Source organism: Parasteatoda tepidariorum, chromosome 5 (genome assembly GCF_982258835.1).
Source record: "Parasteatoda tepidariorum strain Cologne lab strain chromosome 5, Ptep-v5.0, whole genome shotgun sequence".
NCBI classification, from domain to species: domain Eukaryota; kingdom Metazoa; phylum Arthropoda; class Arachnida; order Araneae; family Theridiidae; genus Parasteatoda; species Parasteatoda tepidariorum.
The window spans coordinates 42,014,467-42,033,621 of record NC_141759.1 but is presented as its reverse complement, the minus strand read 5'-3'; the positions used below and the strand labels follow the sequence as shown (position 1 = coordinate 42,033,621).

At 32.1% G+C, this 19,155-nt stretch overlaps 1 protein-coding gene and 12 non-coding genes across 13 annotated transcripts; 10 read left to right on the top strand and 3 right to left on the bottom strand.

Annotated features, from left to right (window-relative positions):
- Positions 1–107: 107 nt before the first annotated feature.
- LOC147809306 (uncharacterized) lies at positions 108–3,977 on the top strand. The gene has a single exon (XM_087163780.1). The coding sequence runs from the start codon at positions 839–841 to the stop codon at positions 1,952–1,954; it is 1,116 nt and encodes a 371-aa protein (XP_087019906.1). The 5' UTR covers positions 108–838; the 3' UTR covers positions 1,955–3,977.
- An 8,478-nt stretch (positions 3,978–12,455) lies between these two features.
- TRNAS-CGA (transfer RNA serine (anticodon CGA)) lies at positions 12,456–12,537 on the top strand. The gene has a single exon. It is a non-coding gene; the product is annotated as a tRNA-Ser (tRNA).
- A 420-nt stretch (positions 12,538–12,957) lies between these two features.
- TRNAS-CGA (transfer RNA serine (anticodon CGA)) lies at positions 12,958–13,039 on the top strand. Its single transcript has one exon. It is a non-coding gene; the product is annotated as a tRNA-Ser (tRNA).
- Positions 13,040–13,873: 834 nt separating this feature from the next.
- Positions 13,874–13,955, bottom strand: TRNAS-UGA (transfer RNA serine (anticodon UGA)). Its single transcript has one exon. It is a non-coding gene; the product is annotated as a tRNA-Ser (tRNA).
- Positions 13,956–14,040: 85 nt separating this feature from the next.
- TRNAS-AGA (transfer RNA serine (anticodon AGA)) lies at positions 14,041–14,122 on the bottom strand. The gene has a single exon. It is a non-coding gene; the product is annotated as a tRNA-Ser (tRNA).
- Positions 14,123–14,720: 598 nt separating this feature from the next.
- Positions 14,721–14,802, bottom strand: TRNAS-UGA (transfer RNA serine (anticodon UGA)). Its single transcript has one exon. It is a non-coding gene; the product is annotated as a tRNA-Ser (tRNA).
- Positions 14,803–16,429: 1,627 nt separating this feature from the next.
- On the top strand, positions 16,430–16,511 carry TRNAS-UGA (transfer RNA serine (anticodon UGA)). The gene has a single exon. It is a non-coding gene; the product is annotated as a tRNA-Ser (tRNA).
- A 433-nt stretch (positions 16,512–16,944) lies between these two features.
- On the top strand, positions 16,945–17,026 carry TRNAS-AGA (transfer RNA serine (anticodon AGA)). Its single transcript has one exon. It is a non-coding gene; the product is annotated as a tRNA-Ser (tRNA).
- An 86-nt stretch (positions 17,027–17,112) lies between these two features.
- TRNAS-UGA (transfer RNA serine (anticodon UGA)) lies at positions 17,113–17,194 on the top strand. The gene has a single exon. It is a non-coding gene; the product is annotated as a tRNA-Ser (tRNA).
- A 434-nt stretch (positions 17,195–17,628) lies between these two features.
- TRNAS-AGA (transfer RNA serine (anticodon AGA)) lies at positions 17,629–17,710 on the top strand. Its single transcript has one exon. It is a non-coding gene; the product is annotated as a tRNA-Ser (tRNA).
- An 86-nt stretch (positions 17,711–17,796) lies between these two features.
- Positions 17,797–17,878, top strand: TRNAS-UGA (transfer RNA serine (anticodon UGA)). The gene has a single exon. It is a non-coding gene; the product is annotated as a tRNA-Ser (tRNA).
- Positions 17,879–18,313: 435 nt separating this feature from the next.
- On the top strand, positions 18,314–18,395 carry TRNAS-AGA (transfer RNA serine (anticodon AGA)). Its single transcript has one exon. It is a non-coding gene; the product is annotated as a tRNA-Ser (tRNA).
- A 603-nt stretch (positions 18,396–18,998) lies between these two features.
- Positions 18,999–19,080, top strand: TRNAS-AGA (transfer RNA serine (anticodon AGA)). Its single transcript has one exon. It is a non-coding gene; the product is annotated as a tRNA-Ser (tRNA).
- The last annotated feature ends 75 nt before the right edge of the window (positions 19,081–19,155 follow it).

Sequence of the window (19,155 nt, the reverse complement as noted above, 5' to 3'; positions counted from 1 at the left end):
TATTCACACGCCAATCAGATTCTGAGTCAGATGGGTGTAATTTTTTTGCTTAAAAACCCAGACAGTGAGCCGACCATTAATTCCAGTCAAAATGCGAGCAAAAATAGACATACCAGACCTATCTGATTTAAACAGAGATATTCCAGAACTATAAATCCTTCTGAAAATCTTTGTAAATATAATAATATTATTCCATAATCTTCCAATTATTCTTTTCATTTTAATGTATTATGTTTTTTTTTGTTTATTTCTCGATTAATGTGCTCATTTTCTTACGTTAGTGGAATAAGAGGTTCTAAGTTGACTAAAAGGACAGTACTCAAAAACCAAAAAAGACTCTGAAAAAACTTTTAGAATTTTAGTAAGTTACTTCCTTTCTACTCAATGAAGAAATAATGCTGTGGAAATATGATCCTCGAGTAAAACATTTGCTTTCAAAAGTTAATCTCTTATAAATTTGAATATCACTTATATATTTGAATATAAATTGGATTAATAATTATAAATTTGTTGTGAGTAGAAAAATGGTAATTGTCTCAATGCTGGAAAGAAATCTTAATCATATTATGCATATGAAAAGTCTTTTATAAAACATCGTATATAATATGCACTCCGCTTCAAGCTGCATTGTTCATGCAGTGCAGGTTGACAAACGTTAATTCGAAAATTAGTTTTAAAAAAATAGTTGATCTTTATTTTAAGGTTATTCTTATTCACGTAGTGTGGATGTCATGTCTGCCTTATTTATGCAGTGTATGTGACAGAACATTTATATAGATCAGTAATATGAATAAGTTTCTTGTTCTTATTGGATAAAAAAACAACTTATACTTGCAGTATGTGTGATAACTCTTTTACAAACAGAAATTTAACTGAACACTCTGTTGTTCATAGTGGGGAGAAACCTTATTCATGCAGTGTTTGTGGTAAAAATGAAATCTGTGGGTGTGATAAACACAAGTCACTGGAATCTAGTTTAAAGAAACACTGTCCTGTTGATAACATAAGGCCTTACTCGTGTGTTGTATGTGATAAAGCATTCTCGAAGAAAAATAATTTAATTCAACACTCTCTAATACATACTGGAGAGAAACCTTATTCATGTGATGTTTGTGATAAATCTTTCACACAAAAAAGAAGCTTAAAAGAACACTCGATAGTTCATACAGGAGAGAAGCTTTTTCCATGCAGTGAATGTGACAAATCATTCTCATGGAAAACTAATTTAACTCGGCACTCTCTTGTTCATACTGGAGAAAAACCTTATTCATGTGGTGTGTGTGATAAATCTTTTAAATGTAAAAAAAGTTTAAACGAACATTCTTTTGTTCATACGGGGGAGAAACCTTATTTATGTGGTGTCTGTCATAAATCTTTTAGATATAAAAGAAATTTAAGTGAACACTCTCTTGTTCATACTGGAGAGAAACCTTATTCATGTAGTGTATGTAATAAATCTTTCACGATGAGAAAAATTTTAAATGAACACTCTCTTATTCATAGAGAAGAGAAACTTTATTCATGCATTGTGTGTGATAAAAGTTTTGCCCAGAAATCTATTTTAAATCACCACTCTATTATTCATACTGGTGAAAAACCTTATTCATGCAGTGTGTGTGATAAACGTTTTGCACATAAATCTAGTTTAAATAACCATTCGATTGTTCATACTGGTGAAAGACTTTATTCATGCAATGTATGTGATAAAACATTCACACAGAAAGGAAATTTAAAAGTTCACTCTCTTGTTCATAGTGGAGAAAAACCATTCTCATGCGATGTATGTGGTAAAACTTTTGCTCAGAAAGGAAGCTTAAAGATACACTGTCTTGTTCATACTGGTGAAAAACCTTATTCATGTGATGTATGTGATAAAAAGTTTGCACAGAAAGGAAGTTTAAAGATACACTATCTTGTTCACAGTAGAGAGAAACCTTATTCATGCAGTGCATAAACAAATAAATTCACAAGAAAAACATATTCAAATAGTCTTGTCCATTACTACACTTAGTATGTGTGATGAATTTTATGCAAATAAGCAGTTTAAATTAGTATTTAGTTGTTTATATTGGAGGATATTAATGTGATTAACCTTGGAAGAAACTCTTTTTTTTAAAAAAACAAATGAATAAATAAAATAATAATAATAAAACAACTATTATATCAAAATATTTAAATGAAGAGTTTATAATTGCAATCTGATTAATTTACAGGCTATTTAATATATAATTTTTAAATATAAATGAAAACTAAAAGCAGGGGTCTGTCTAGGTTTTTCTGAGAGGTACCTATTTTGTGAAAATTTAGACATAATTTGTGAAAAATTAAAAATTATATTAAAAAATCAACACAAAAATATGGTAAAAAAATATGAATTTATTGTGTCTTAAGGGATACAAAAATAAAATTTTAAGAAAAGTATTTTGTGAAACTACCGTTTTTCCTAAAATTGAATTTGTGAAACTACCGTTTTTCCTAAAATTGAATTTGTGAAGGTACCGCTAAACGGTAGTAAATTCGGCCTGGACAGATCCCTGAAAAGGCAAATGTAAATTTAATGAATTTTAGAATTTCTTAAGAGAATAAAATAACTGTTGCTCATATTTTACATAAATGAATAAAGTAATACTTAAATTTATTATCTCTCTCTATTAAAAATTTCAGTTATTTTAATTTCAAATAGTTATTTTAATTCAAAACAGTTATTTTAATTTCTTAAGAAATTAAAATAACTGTTTGCTCTTTGATATTTTACATTAATGAATTAAGTAATACTTAAATTTATTATCTCTCTATTAAAAATTTGTAAAAGCTGCGGCTGTTTTGGGTTTTCATCTTAATGTTACATTTTGTTTTACTGCACAAAAACTTAAAGCTGGAAATTACTGTGACGTATTGAAAAGTGTATAGGGATTAAGATCGAATAAAGAAATAATTATTTTGCGAATTATTTCTTATCAATAATTATTTTGAGAATTATTAACTTCTTTCTTAACTAATTGGAAAAAATATTGTACAGGCCACAGGACTGTAACTATTGAGTTTAAATTTGGCATGCTGAAAGGGTCATATTTGTTTCTGAACTTAACACAATTTGTTTTGCAAGGCTCCAATTTGTTTGAAAGTTATTGCAATTACAAGTGCTTTTTAGTAAATGTTTTTTTCTTTCTTATATTTTGCTTCGCTGCTTAAAATCAATAAGACTTTGAAAACTTGAATGTGTGGAAAAATGTAGATTAAGTTCAATGGGATAAAAAAAATACTATTTGATTATTAGTTAGAGAATTATTAACTGTTTTTGTAGTTAAAAAAAAATCATGTTGGTCGATTTACAGTCTGCTAAAATGCAACTACTGAGTTGAAATTTGACCTACTGATAGCACCATTTTTAATTATAACTTTAGCAGGAGTTTTTTTTTTTCTTTTGAAATTCCTATTTATTTAAATTTATTGTCTTTTGAAATTTTATTCTAAATAATAATTATTTACCCATTTATCATTTATTTTAAGTTTATCTCTCAATTTTCATTTATCATCAATTTTTTAATTCATTAAGTTTATCATAAATTTTTATTTTAGAAGCTTGCATTTGACTTAAAGTCAAAAGTAACAGAATAATAATAATAAAAAAATAATTTATTATTGTCTATTACGTGTTTTTTTAAAAATATTTTTCCTTAAATAATAATTATTTACCATTTATTTTAAGTTTAATTCTCTTTCAATTTTCATTTTAAAAGCTTGCATTTGACTTGAAGTCAAAAGTAACAAAATAATAATGATATTAATAAATGGGTTATAAAAGCTTAACATTTATATCAAAATTTTTAAAAATATAAAAATTGGAGGGAGATAAAAGCTTTTTCCAATGTGAACTGGTATGTGACATGAGGTTATCCTTAGATATCGTTAACAAGTCAAATTACTTCTTATTGTGACACATGTTCTGTATTTCTAAGTTGAATTTTTTTTCTCAAGCACAGTTGATTATTTTTCAAATCCAGCCCTCCCATCTTACTTTATGATTAACATATTAATACAATACGCTTATATGAAATTATAATAATTGTATATTTTATAAGAAAAATTATCTTTTAAATGGCTTATGCCCATGAGAACAGAACTGATTCTGAGAATTTAAAAAAAAAGGAATTATTGCACGGACAGGAACTATACTTTCACAAAATGGCTGATCGCTGATTGAATTAATTAATAACTCTTGGGGGAAAGGGGACATATTTTCCACGTTATCTATTTGCCAAAATTTAGTAATCTGCAAAATGAAACATATGGCTATCCAATCATAATTTTTATAAAAAAGGGACATAAACCTTTCTTTAAACTTGCTTTTCAATGATGAAGCAACAACGGCATTGATGAACAAAGCGAACAATAGGTCAAGCCTTCTAGTTATGTAAATATTATAGCCAAATTTTATTAATATTACTATTTAATTGACAAATCACATAATAAGCATACTCTGCTACCAATCACATATTGAATTCGCAATTACAAATAGCATACTAATTGTTATAATCAAATAGTGTTTTGTATAAATACTTGAACACTCTTCAATTATCGTATATATAATTGTGTGTTATTTGCTTTCAATATGCGTTAAATTTTTACTGTTGAAAATTGGAAAAGTATAATAGATTCTTTGATTGATCATAGTCTGATATTATGAATTTTGTTTTCTTCACTCAAGGGTGACTTAGAATCAGAATCTACTTAAGTACCAATGTACTTAAGTAAATTTAAGCTAAATAAATTTTAATGCCAATTTCTTATTCTCTAAGAAACTAATCAATGTTTTGCAATAATTTTTGTATCATTATTTTCATTTAACTGTATTTTATAAAATTCAATTACCTAAGGGGAAACAACACAGTAAAATGTTTTTAAAAAAAATTCTTTTTTTTTTATTTTTTATTGTTTTAAGATTATTGTACCAAACTATTGAATGAAATATTTTGTAAAAATGTAAAAGTAATAGCATAATTTGTTGAGCCCGGCAAGCAATGCAGGGTTCGCGGTTGAGGAAAAACAAGAAGAAAAAAAAAAGGTTAGGGACTGCTGAAAATGATGGAGAAGCATCTTTTGGACCTGGTATTGACTCATTATAATTCATTATAAAATTTTTTGTATTTATATGGATTATTAATAACAAAACTTTAAATGTAATTTATTCTAAATATATTCCTTTTACTTCATGTATCTCTGAATAGAACAATTTTCAACCAATTTGCTTCAAATTTTGACACAACTATATAGTTTCGGTTACACATAGGAATTTTTTGAGTGAGTTGACTGGTTTTCAGTTATCTATGAAAATGTGACTTATTTAATGTAGTTTTTAGAATTTCTTTTCAAAACGTTGTAATTTTGTGGGAAAAAATTTTAAAAAAAAAAATCTTACTTACAACGAAAATTACATTTATGTAGTTTTAAAAAATTAAAACAAATTCAAATTAGGATGATTTTTTTCTACTTATGAGTTCAGCAAGCTCTGAATAATTTAGGAAAATAAATTATAAACATTGTATAATAATAGCGGTAATTTTTTTAATGTTTGCATTTGTAACAAGATAGAAGGAAGATTAAAATATATACAAATATATAAAAAGAAAATTTAACAAGTTAAATTTATCACAATTTTTGCAAAATTCATTAAAAATTCTGTTTTACATGTTCTAGTGTATTTTTTCTTTTATCTAAGTAAGAATATTGTCAAAACTATTTCAAAGTCTGTATTAGCTTGTAAGAAGTTTCCAGGATGTATTAAATCTTAAAATACAAATCTGTTTACTGTTTGCCATAAAATATGTTTTAATTAATAAAATTAATTAAAAATTATTTTAAAATATAAATTAAAGATTTAAATTGGAAGTTGGCTTTTAATCTTTTAATTCATTCTCTATACTCTCATATGAGGAGAGTAGAAATTTCAGGACATTCTGAAAAATTAATTTGTGGGCATCTAATGTAAGTAGTCATTGCAATTTTATCTTATACAATGTGATTATATTAGTCTCAAAAATTTTTTATTTGGTTAATATTACATCAATATTTTAAACTTATTAATCTATTAAAATCATTCCAAAATATTAATTAGAGCCTTAGTAAATTAAAATTGGTTTTCATTGAATTCTCCATACACTTCTATGAGAAAATAAAGAAAGCAGAAATTCCAGGACACTCTTGAATATTAATTTTAAGGACATCTATCTAATTTTAGTTTTTGACTTAATTTTTTACTAAGAATTTAAGTATATGTGTTAAAAGCAGACATTGCAAAATATTCTATTTAATGTAAATGGGCCGTATTTGTCTGAATACATTTAATTTAATTATGTAAAGTGTTTGTACAATTTCCTCTTCTTCAATGTGATACATTATTTGAGAATAAATTTTAAATTTCTATTTTCTCATCTTTGTTTAAACCAATAAAATGTTTTGGGAACATTTAATGTTTATGGTGCTTTTCTTAGAATTGTTATTATTGCATGAATATTTTAAATACATTAATTCGTAAAAATTATTTTAATACATCATTTAAGGACTTAAATTGAAAATTGATTTTCCTATAATTTTCTATGTGATGATTGTAGAAATTCCAGAAAAATGATTTTGGCCACTACTACATATTAAAAATTCAAACATACTTAAAACACATGTGCAAAATGATTTCAATACCATATCTAAAAATTTTCTTGTGACCCTAAATAAATATTGTACGTACATTAAGTTTTAAACTAAGCATGAATGTTTTAACCCTTACGGAAAAAAGGAGGTATTTTTCAAAGGTATAAATGAGATTGTTATTTAAATACGTCGTTAGGTTCAAAAGGGTGCAAATGAATATCTTAAATATAGCTTAAATATATGTACCTCCAGAGATATATATGTATCAATCTGAGTTGTTTCATCTTACATCTGTGGTGAGGTTATATATTTGTACCTTTAGAGGTATTAATTTATCAACCTAAGATGCAAAATTTGTCACTTCAGGCTTTTATAGCTCGACCTAAAGTTTTTTTTTATTATTATAATTACTTACGAAGGTAATAATCTAGAAACGCGAGGTGTGATATACTGTCCACATAGTTTATTAATTTTTAACTTCACTATTATTTATATTATAAACTCATGTTTGTGAAAATTGCAACACCATGAAGGAGTTACGCAAGTGAGCTGAAATTTTCAGGAAATTCAAAGTAGGGCATGATATGCAAATGATTAGAATTTCAGACTTGTAGCGCATGTTGCGCAGCGACCTCTGAACGGCGGATAGATCCGAATGAATAGGCGGCTGTAGCGAGGCGTGTATGGTTATCAGTGGTTATCTGCTAATGGTAAACGTTAACAGTCGTTACTTGTGCCTCTTCGACGAAAGAGAGTGAGATTTCAAAATTTTATGGAGTTTAAACGGGGGAGAATCATCAGTCTTCGTGAAGCTGGATTGTCTTATCGTGCAGTAGCCGCTCGTGTGCAGCGTAACAGATGCACAGTGATGCTTGCTTGGAAACAGTGGACTGACGAGTGTCGGACAACTCGGAAATTCAGGAGTGGGCCCCGAAATGTCTCGTCAGCTCGCGATGGTAGGCTACACTGGGCCAATCAGTATAGAGACTGGAGTGCTGATTGGCAGCGTATAGTGTTTTCTGACGAATCCCGCTTTAATTTGTGGTACCATGGTGGCCGCATTCGTGTCAGACGCTATGCCGGTGAACGCCTCCTTCCGGAATGCATTATCGAACGCCACAGTGGACGAACACCCGGAGTTATGGTCTGGGTGCCATAGCATATCATGGACGATCTCAATTGCTACGAATTGTGGGTAATCTGAACAGCAACCGGTACAGCAGTGAAGTTCTACAACCCTAAGCTGTTCCCTTCCTTCAAGCCTTGCCAGACGCTGTATTTCAACAGGACAATGCCCGCCCTCATATTGCTAGGACTGTTCAATCCTTCCTTGCATCGCGGCAGCTACAGCTCCTTCCTTGGCCAGCGTATTACCCGGATATGTCGCAGATTGAACATGTGTGGGATTTCGTTGGTCGGCGTCTCGCTCATGATCCTCTTCTTCAACAGGATCCTGTTGCTTCTACAGGCGAACTTTGGGTACGCATATAAGCAATAGGGAATGCTCTTCCTCAGACAGACATTCAAAATTTGTTTGACTCCATGCCACGTCGTGTAGTAGCACTTATTGCGGCGCGTGGTGGATACACAAAATACTGATTTCGATCTCTTGTTATCGTTTGTTTTGAAAGTTTAATCATTTATTTGTACCACTACCACTCAACTGTGTATTAAATTTCATTCAATTATGACGATTCCTTCATGGTGTTGCAATTTTCACAAACATGAGTTTATAAAGAACATTTTTCACTTAGAGATCTTCATTTATCAACCTCAAGTTTTTAATACTACACTTTAGCATCCAAATAGAGTCTCGGTGCTGCCATCTAGTGTGGCAGAAACTAGACGTCCAAATTAACATGACCGACGGTATCTCACCCATTGTGGTGGTCCTGAAAGAGTGGATACCACCTCTGGAGAACGCACTAAGTCTGCTCGTCGGCAAGACCGATTGTGCAGCGCATTGGAAATTAAAAAAAAAAAAAGTTTTTAATATTGCACCTTGGGCAGTAATTGTGTCTTTTGTTAATCTATAAAATAAAATTTCTAAAACATAATTCTTTTTAATGGATTCAATTAAATTATCTTGAAATGACACTTATCCGAATTCACAGTTAAAAATATTATTTGTGGGAACTTACATTTTTATGAAATAGATGTCTAAGATGATTGAATTTTAAAGCTATAAAACTGATGCAAATTTAAATAATACTTTTATTCAAAACTAAAACTTCATTTTTTTTTTTTTTTTTACAAACCAACAAAATTTTTAATTTGGTCTTCTTGTTGAAACTTGGAAGCATTGGAACTGTAGAGTTCCACTTCGCTAGATCGAAGGTAATACCGAACCTGCAACCTGTCATCGAGCACATCCTGATTTTTTTTCTGCTGTCGGAAATGAGCTGTAACCGACTGCAAGATACAGATGTCATTTTTGTTATCGCTCACTTTTCCCAGCATACAGGTATATACACAGTCCAGTTACATTAATGTGACCACCTGTCAAAAACCAGAATAAACCCTTTTGGCAGAGCGGACCGCTGCAAGACGCGCAGAAGGAGAGTCAATTAGGTTTCTGAAGGTGTTCACTGGGATGTTGAGCCATGCCGACTCCATAGCCGTGGCCAGCTGCGCTAGATTATGCTGCTGAAATTCCATGGCGCGAACAACCCGGTCGAGGTGGCCCCTTAGATTCTCGATTGGGCTTAAATCCGGTGAGTTTGCTGGCCAGGGGAGTACGGTAAATTCATCCTGGTGCTCTTCGAACCTCGCATATACACTACGAGCTGTATGACACCTCACATTGTCCTGCTGGTTGATGCCATCATTCTGAGGAAAAATCATTCGCATGTAGAGGTGGACAAGGTCCGCAAGGACAGATGCGTACTTGTGCTAATTCATCGCGCCTTGCACAATGGTGAGTGCAACGTTCCCAAAACGCTCCCAAACTATAATGCTCCCTCTTTTAGCCAGGATCCTTCCGGCAATTATTGCAGGGTGTTTGCTTTCAGACGGTTCACGCCGTATACGCCAACATCCATCTGTCCGAAGGAGCATAAAGCGTGATTTATCAAAAAAGGCTACCTGTCCCCACTCTGCGGACGTCCAGTTGCGGTATTGGCTTGCAAATTCCAGTTTTCGTCGCTGATGAACAGCAGTCAGCATAGGTGCATTAGCTAGGTGTCTGCTGCGGAGGCCCATGTGCAACAACGTTCGCTGAACAGTTGTTGAGGATACACTCTTGGTAGCCCCTTGGTTCATCTGGGCGGTCAGTTGCTCAACAGTTGCACGTCTACTTGCTTGAACGCATCTCCGTAGCCTTTCGTTCGCTTCTGTCATCTATAGCCCGTGGTGCACCACATGTGCCACGCCGCTAATTTCAGACAGTGCCATTTTGCGATGCACGGTATACTTTTACCACGGCGGCAAGCGAACAGTTCACAAAATTAGCCGTTTCCGAAATGCTTCCACCCCTGGCCCGAAAGCCAATAATCATGCCCTTTTGGACGTCGGATAAATCGCTACGTTTCTGCATTACGCCAACGATTGAAATGCTTTCAGATGCCTTAAGACATCCTATATATACACTCCACTGTAATGTGCTGCCGCCTGCCTTCTGTGATTGATTATTTCACGATGACGTCGAAAGTAGATGGTGGTGAACTCTGTGAAATCACAAAGTACTACTACTACTGAGCGTGTTATACACTTTTGTATTTTAATTTATTTTGAGTTAGTTAATCAGTTTTGTGACTGTACCTTTTTCCGGAAAATAAATCTTTTATTTTTATCCTCTAATTTTAATCATGTTGTCTTTGGTTCCCTCAAATGTGAGAACGTTATGCTTTCTTACAGAACCTAAAAGTAAAAAATATGAATCAGTAAGAAAGTCCTATTTAAAATAATAGAGACAGGTTTTAAAATATTAGAATCATATCATCCTCAACAGAATTAATTTAAAAAAATTTTTTTTTCGTGATTTAAATTAATTGGATAAAATTAGTTTTCTTTTTCAGTTAAATGGCATTTAACTTCCGTAATTTCTATCAATCCTCGTAGTGAAAATCGTAGATTTTCTTAATTCTTTTTTACAAATATTTAAATAAATTCAACGAGACTAGTCCATATATTTAAACTTTTTGTCAGATTTCATAAAACGAGTTTTTTAATGAAGTTTGACGCTGATTCCGAAAGGGACTTCCGTTATCACGAATCACGTCCGGATCACCAATTGAGGGGAGGAACCCTCTCATATTAAGTTGAGGACAACTAGGACATAAATCAACTAAACATTTATTAACAACTGAAACATAACAAGATAAAACAGAATCGTAAAATTAAGTATGAGTGTGTGCACCGAGTAAAGTTCGAAGCTTCTTAAATACTGGGGAAGATACAAGGTTGCCGATCGTGTGTTTGTCATCCCGTTGATTCCCTTGGCGACTACGCACCATGCCTGGCTCCACAACATCACAGTTTAACAAAAATGGTTACTTTAATCAATGTAAACAAGAAACAATAATTTAGAAGTTGGGTACCAATTTTACACCCAATTAAATAAAACTAACCACAACCTGATAGGAGCATATGCTTTAAAGTTGTGAGCAATTTTATGAGAGGAAAATGTCTAAGAGAGAAACATTTGAAATAATGCTTTTAAAGGAGGTTGATTAAAATATTTCGTGCATAAATTATAATTCTGAACAGAGAGTAAAACTAATTGTTAATTTCTACAACTATTTATTTAAATACAAAAACATATCTCATAGGGGGAAATTCAAAAAAATGCGAAGCAATAAATGCTTTTATTTGCAATTGATTTTATATCTTACACTAAGTTTAAAAGGTAAGTCAGTATCTTACATATAATTTTTTGTTACTAAAAATTTTAATTAAACTTTCACAAAAGTAAAATATAAAAAAATACATAGGTTCTTTTGGTTGAGTTAAACAAAAAAAAATAAGTTCCATATCGTTTACTTTTCAAAAAATGGTTTCAAATAATCTTGAAATTGAATTTTTTACTTAAAAAAATTTTTTGCTATGAATAAGTCGAAAATGTGTCCAATATATCTACAAAAGGAAATAAAGGTTTTTCATGTAGTATTTGAAGACGAACATGTTGCTAGAGGAAAAGTAAACAATTGTCGCGACCGAGTTATAACGGCAATGGACTCGAAATCCATTGGGATCTTCCCGCGTAGGTTCGAATCCTACCGACTGCGAATGACAATCAGCTGATTCTTAATTTTTATTTAATTTTCATTCTAGTCTCGACCAGCTTAATGAACAGATATGAGATAATGCTGAGCTGTCGTGGCCGAGTGGTTAATGCGATGGACTTGCGTAGGTTCGAATCCTACCGGCTGCGTTAAATTTTAAGGCTTAGTCTCTTTGTCAGTAGCTTACATCTAAGTTTTTGTGACAACAAAAATAACTTTCACGAGAAATAAAATAAAAATATACATAGGTTCCATTAATTCAGTTAAAAAGAAAAATAAGCTTATTTAGTTACTTTTCAAAAAATGGTTTCTAATAATCTTGAAATTAAAATTTTTACCTATAACAACAATTCCGTTATGAATAGCTCGAAAATTTGTCCAATATATCTCCAAAAGTAAAATTTTCTTCAATGGACTGACTGAGAAAACATTTTGTTGATTACTAATCGCATAGCAAAAGGAACACTCAGAAGACGATGACTTTGTCTACAATGAGAATGCAGTTTTTAAAGCAACAAAGCTTATTTTAGAGTTCGTTTTTCATGTAGTATTTGAAGACTAGCATGATGCTGGAGGGAAAACAAACAAGCAGTCGTGGCCGAGTGTTTAAGGCGATGGACTCGAAATCCATTGGGATTTTCCCGCGTAGGTTCGAATCCTACCGGCTGCGTTAAATCTTAAGGCTTATAGTCAGTAGCTTACATCTAAGTTTTTGTGACAAAAATAATAACTTTCACGAAAAATAAAGTAAAAAAATACATAGGTTCTATTAATTGAGTTAAAAGAAAAATAAGCTGTTTTAGTTCCTTTTCAAAAAATGGTCCCTAATAATCTTGAAATTAAAATTTTTACTTAAAACAACAATTTCGTTATGAATAGCTCGAAAATTTGTGCAATATATCTCCAAAAGGAGAATTTTGTTAACTTAACTGACTGAGAAAGCATTTTGTTGATTATTAATCGCATAACAAAAGTAGCACTCAGAAGAAGATTACTTTCTCTACAGCAGTTTTTAATGCAACAAAGCTTATTTCGGAGTACAATTGTTTTTCATATAATATTTGAGGACAACCAGAGGAAAAGTAAACAAGCAGTCGTGGCCGAGTGGTTAAGGCGATGGACGCGAAATCCATTGGGATTTTCCCGCGTACGTTCGAATCCTACCGGCTGCGTTAAATCTTAAGGCTTATAGTCAGGGCCGGATTAACCTATCGACCGGATTAACAGGGGCCTACGAAAAATTTGGGAGAAAAAAAACTTGTTGACAAAAATAATTTAGCTTTAAAAACAACAAGTGTATTTTGCACAAAATTATGAAGATACAATTAAAAATATAATATTTTTCGGTAATAAACTATTTTGCAGAATCTTATGATCTAATATATTACTTTTTGCGATTTTTGGATTCAACAAAATCTTGTATTATGCTGCCGAATTCCAAACTACGCAAAATGTCGTATTCAATAGACATAAGTGCGAGCGATGCCAAACGATCCTGATTCATTGTTGAACGCAAATAATTTTTTATCAATTTTAATCTGGAGAAAGATATTTCTCCTTCTGCATTTGATCCAAGAATAGACAAATATATTCTTAATACATTGTGAACGTTAGGAAAAGTATTCACTAGTTTATCTTTAACATAATTATCGATCGAACTAATCATAATGGTATTATCGATATCAACTGCAATATCGGCAGTATGTCGGCAAATTTGTAAATTAATATCCATATTAATAAAAATGTAAAACAAATATGCAAGAAAATTTTAGCATATATATATTGGAAAAATTTTCGAGCTATTCATATCGGAATTGTTGTTTTAAGTAAAAATTTTAATTTCAAGATCATTAGAAACTATTTTTTGAAAAGCAACTAAAAGAGCTTACTTATCTTTGTAACTCAGTTAATAGAACCAATGTATTTTTTTATTTCATTTTTTGTGAAAGTTATTTTTTTGTCACAAAAACTTATATGTAAGCTACTGACTAAGCCGTAAAATTTAACGAAGCCGGTAGGATTCGAACCTACGCGGGAATATCCCAATGGATTTCAAGTCTATCGCCTTAACCACTCGGCCACGACTGCCCAGCTTTTTCTTATATCTGTTCATTAAGATGGGCGAAACTAGAATGAAAATTAAATAAAAAATAAGGATCAGCTGATTGTCAATCGCAGTCGGTAGGATTCGAAACTACGCAGGAAGATCCCAATGGATTTCTAGTCCATCACCTTAACCACTCGGCCACGACAGCTTGTCTACTTTTCCTCTAGCAACATGTTGGTCCTCAAATACTACATGAAAACGAACTCCAAACTAAGCTTTGTTGCATTAAAAACTGCATTCTTATTGAAGACAAAGTCATCGTCTTCTGACTGTGACTTTTCCTATCTGATTAGTAATCAACAAAATGATTTCTCAGTCAATCCATTTAACAAAATTTTCCTTTTGCAGATATATTGGAAAAATATCCGAGCTATTCATAACGGAATTGTTGTTTCAAGTTAAAATTTTAGTTTCAAGATTATTAGAAACCACTTTTTGAAAAGTAACTAAAAGAGCTTACTTTTCATTGAAACTCAATTAATAGAACCAATGTATTTTTTTATTTCATTATTCGTGAAAGTTATTTTTTTTTGTCACAAAAACTTATATGTACGCTACTGACTAAACCTTAAAATTTGATACAGCCGGTAGGACTCGCACCTACGCGGGAATATCCCAATGGATTTCAAGACCGACGCCTTAACCACTCGGCCACGACTGCTCAGCATTTTGTTATATCTTTTCATTAAGCTGCGCGAAACTAGAATGAAAATTAAATAATAATTAAGAATCAGTTGATTGTCATTCACAGTCGGTAGGATTCGAACGTACGCGGGAATATCCCAATGGATTTCAAGTCCATCGCCTTAACCACTCGGCCACGACTGCCCAGCATTTTCTTATATATGTTCATTAAGATGGGCGAAACTAGATTCAAAATTAAATAAAATTTAAGAATCAGCTGATTGTCATTCGCAGTCGGTAGGATTCGAACCTACGCGGGAAGATCCCAATGGCTTTCTTGTCCATCGCCTTAAAAACTCGACCGCGACTGCTTGTTTACTTATCCTCTAGGAACATGTTAGTCCTCAAATACTACATGAAAAACAATTGAACTCCAAACTAAGCTTTGTTGCATTAAAAACTGCATTCTTATTGAAGACAAAGTCATCGTCTTCTGAGTGCTACTTTTCCTATCTGATTAGTAATCATCAAAATGATTTCTCAGTCAATCCATTTAACAAAATTTTCTTTTTGCAGATATATTGGACAAATTTTCGAGCTATTCAAAACGGAATTGTTGTTTCAAGTAAAATTTTTAATTTCAAGATTATTAGAAACCATTTTTTGAAAAGGAACTTATTTTTCTTTTATCTTAATTAATAGAACCTATGTATTTCTTTATTTTATTTTTCGTAAAAGTTATTATTTTCGTCACAAAAACTTAGATGTAAGCTACTGACTATAAGCAGAGCCGGATTATACCTTTCGTAGGCCCTAGGCACAGTGCCGGATTATACCTGTCGTGGGCCCTAGGCACAGCCGTTTTTGGGCCCTCCCCTCCTAACCCCCTCCTCCCCTCTTTTCAAAATACTATCTGCGAAAGGAAAATTTTGTTAAATGGATTGACTAAGAAATCATTTTGATGATTACTAATCAGATAGGAAAAGTAGCACTGAGAAAACGATGACTTAGTGTTCAATAAGAATGCAGTTTTTAATGCAACAAAGCTTAGTTTGGAGTTCAGTGGTTTTTCATGTAGTATTTGGGTACCAACTTGTTTCTAGAGGAAAAGTAAACAAGCAGTCCCGGCCGAGTGGTTAAGGCGATGGACTAGAAATCCATTGGGATATTCCCGCAAAGGTTCGAATCCTACCGGCTGCGTTAAATTTTAAATCTCAGTCTCATGTAAATCTCAGTCTCAGTAAATCTGTAGCCTACATGTAAGTTTTTGTGACCAAAAAAATAACTTTCACGAAAAATGATATAAAAAAAATACATTGGTACTATTAATTGAGTTACAAAGAAAAGTAAGCTCTTTCAGTTACTTTTCAAAAAATGGTTTTTAATAATCTTGAAATAAAAATTTTTACGTTAAACAACAATTCCGTTATGAATAGCTCATAAATTTGTCCAATATGTCTGCAAAAAGAAAATTTTGTTAAATGGATTGACTGAGAAATCATTTTGATGATTACTAATTAGATAGGAAAAGTAGCACTCTGAAGACGATGGCTTTGTCTTCAATAAGAATGCAGTTTTTAATGCAACAAAGCTTAGTTTGGAGTTCAATTGTTTTTCATATAGTATTTGAGGACTAACTTATTGCTAGAGGAAAAGTAGACAAGCAGTCGTGGCCGAGTGGTTAAGGTGATGGACTAGAAATCCATTGGGATCTTCCCGCGTAGGTTCGAATCATTCCGACAGCGAATGACAATCAGCTGATTCTAAATTTTTATTTAATTTTCATTCTAGTTTCGAACATCTTAAATGAACAGATATAAGAAAATGCTGAGCAGTCGTGGCCGAGTGGTTAAGGCGATGGACTTGAAATCCATTGGGATATTCCCGCGTAGGTTCGAATCCTACCGGCTGCGTTAAATTTTAAATCTTAGGCAGTAGCTTACATATAAGTTTTAGTGACAAAGAAATAACTTTCACGAAATATGAATTAAAAAAATACAATGGTACTATTAATTGAGTTACAAAGATAAGTAAGCTCTTTTAGTTACTTTTCAATAATGGTTTCTAATAATCTTGAAATTAAAATTTTTACTTAAAACAACAATTCCGATATGAATAGCTTATAAATTTGATCAATATGTCTGCAAAAAGAAAATTTTGTTAAATGGATTGACTGAGAAATCATTTTAATGATTACTAATCAGACAGGAAAAGTAGAACTCAGAAGACGATGGCTTTGTCTTCAATAAGAATGCAGTTTTTAATGCAACAAAGCTTAGTTTGGAGTTCAATTGTTTTTCATGTAGTATTTGAGAACTAACATGTTGCTAGAGGAAAAGTAAACAAGCTGTCGTGGCCGAGTGGTTAAGGCGATGGACTAGAAATCCATTGGGATCTTCCCGCGTAGGTTCGAATCCTACCGACTGCGAATGACAATCAGCTGATTCTAAATTTTTATTTAATTTTCATTCTAGTTTCGCCCATCTTAAATGAACAGATATAAGAAAATGCTGAGCAGTCGTGGCCGAGTGGTTAAGGCGATGGACTTGAAATCCATTGGGCTATTCCCGCGTAGGTTCGAATCCTACCGGCTGCGTTAAATTTTAAATCTTAGGCGGTAGCTTACATATAAGTTTTAGTGACAAGGAAATAACTTTCACTAAAAATTAAATAAAAAAAATACATTGGTACTATTAATTGAGTTACAAAGAAAAGTAAGCTCTTTTAGTTACTTTTCATTAATGGTTTTTAATAATCTTGAAATTAAAATTTTTACTTCAAACAACAATTCCGTTATGAATATGTCTTGAATTTGTCCAATATATCTGCAAAAAGAAAAGTTTGTTAAATGGATTGACTGAGAAATCATTTTGATGATTACTTATCAGATAGGAAAAGTAGAACTCAGAAGACGATGGGTTTGTCTTCAATAAGAATGCAGTTTTTAATGCAACAAAGCTTAGTTTGGAGTTCAATTGTTTTTCATGTAGTATTTGAGGACTAACATGTTGCTAGAGGAAAAGTAGACAAGCAGTCGTGGGCGAGTGGTTAAGGCGATGGACTAGAAATCCATTGGGATCTTCCCGCGTAGGTTCGAATCCTACCTACTGCGAATGACACTCAGCTGATTCTAAATTTTTATTTAATTATCATTCTAGTTTCGAACATCTTAAATGAACAGATATAAGAAAATGCTGAGCAGTCGTGGTCGAGTGGTTAAGGCGTTGGACTTGAAATCCATTGGGATATTCCCGCGTAGGTTCGAATCCTACCGGCTGCGTTAAATTTTAAATCTTAGGAAGTAGCTTACATATAAGTTTTAGTGACAAAGAAATAACTTTCACGAAAAATGAAATAAGAAAAATACATTGGTACTATTAATTGAGTTACAAACAAAAGTAAGCTCTTTTAGTTACTTTTCAAAAAATGGTTTCTAATAATCTTGAAATTAAAATTTTTACTTAAAAAAACAATTCCGTTATGAATAGCTTATAAATTTGATCAATATGTCTGCAAAAAGAAAAGTTTGTTAAACGGATTCACTGAGAAATCATTTTGATGATTACTAATCAGATAGGAAAAGTAGAACTCAGAAGACGATGGCTTTGTCTTCAATAAGAATGCAGTTTTCAATGCAACAAAGCTTAGTTCGGAGTTCAATTGTTTTTCATGTAGTATTTGAAGAATAACATGTTGCTAGATTAAAAGTCGACAAGCTGTCGTGGCCGAGTGGTTAAGGCGATGGACTAGAAATCCATTGGGATCTTCCCGCGTAGGTTCGAATCCTACCGACTGCGAATGACAATCAGCTGATTCTAAATTTTTATTTAATTATCATTCTAGTTTCGAACATCTTAAATGAACAGATATAAGAAAATGCTGAGCAGTCGTGGCCGAGTGGTTAAGGCGATGGACTTGAAATCCATTGGGATTTTCCAGCGTACGTTCGAATCCTTCCAGCTTCGTTAAATTTTAAATCTTAGGAAGTAGCTTACATATAAGTTTTAGTGACAAAGAAATAACTTTCACGAAAAATGAAATAAGAAAAATACATTGGTACTATTAATTGAGTTACAAAGAAAAGTAAGCTCTTTTAGTTACTTTCCAAAAAATGGTTTTTAATAATCTTGAAATTAAAATTTTTACTTAAAACAACAATTCCGTTATGAATAGCTCATAAATTTGATCAATATGTCTGCAAAAAGAAAAGTTTGTTAAACGGATTGACTGAGAAATCATTTTGATGATTACTAATCAGATAGGAAAAGTAGAACTCAGAAGACGATGGCTTTGTCTTCAATAAGAATGCAGTTTTTAATGCAACAAAGCTTCCTTTGGAGTTCAATTGTTTTTCATGTTGTATTTGAGGACTAACATGTTACTAGAGGAAAAGTAGACAAGCAGTCGAGGCCGAGTGGTTAAAGCGATGGACTAGAAATCCATTGGGATCTTCCCGCGTAGGTTCGAATCCTGCGGACTGCGAATGACAATCAGCTGATTCTAAAATTTTATTTAATTTTCATTCTAGTTTCGCCCATCTTAAATGAACAGATATAA

Bases quoted from the DNA above. Each gene is read 5' to 3' on its own strand.
- LOC147809306 (XM_087163780.1), top strand. From the start codon at position 839: ATGTGTGATAACTCTTTTACAAACAGAAATTTAACTGAACACTCTGTT.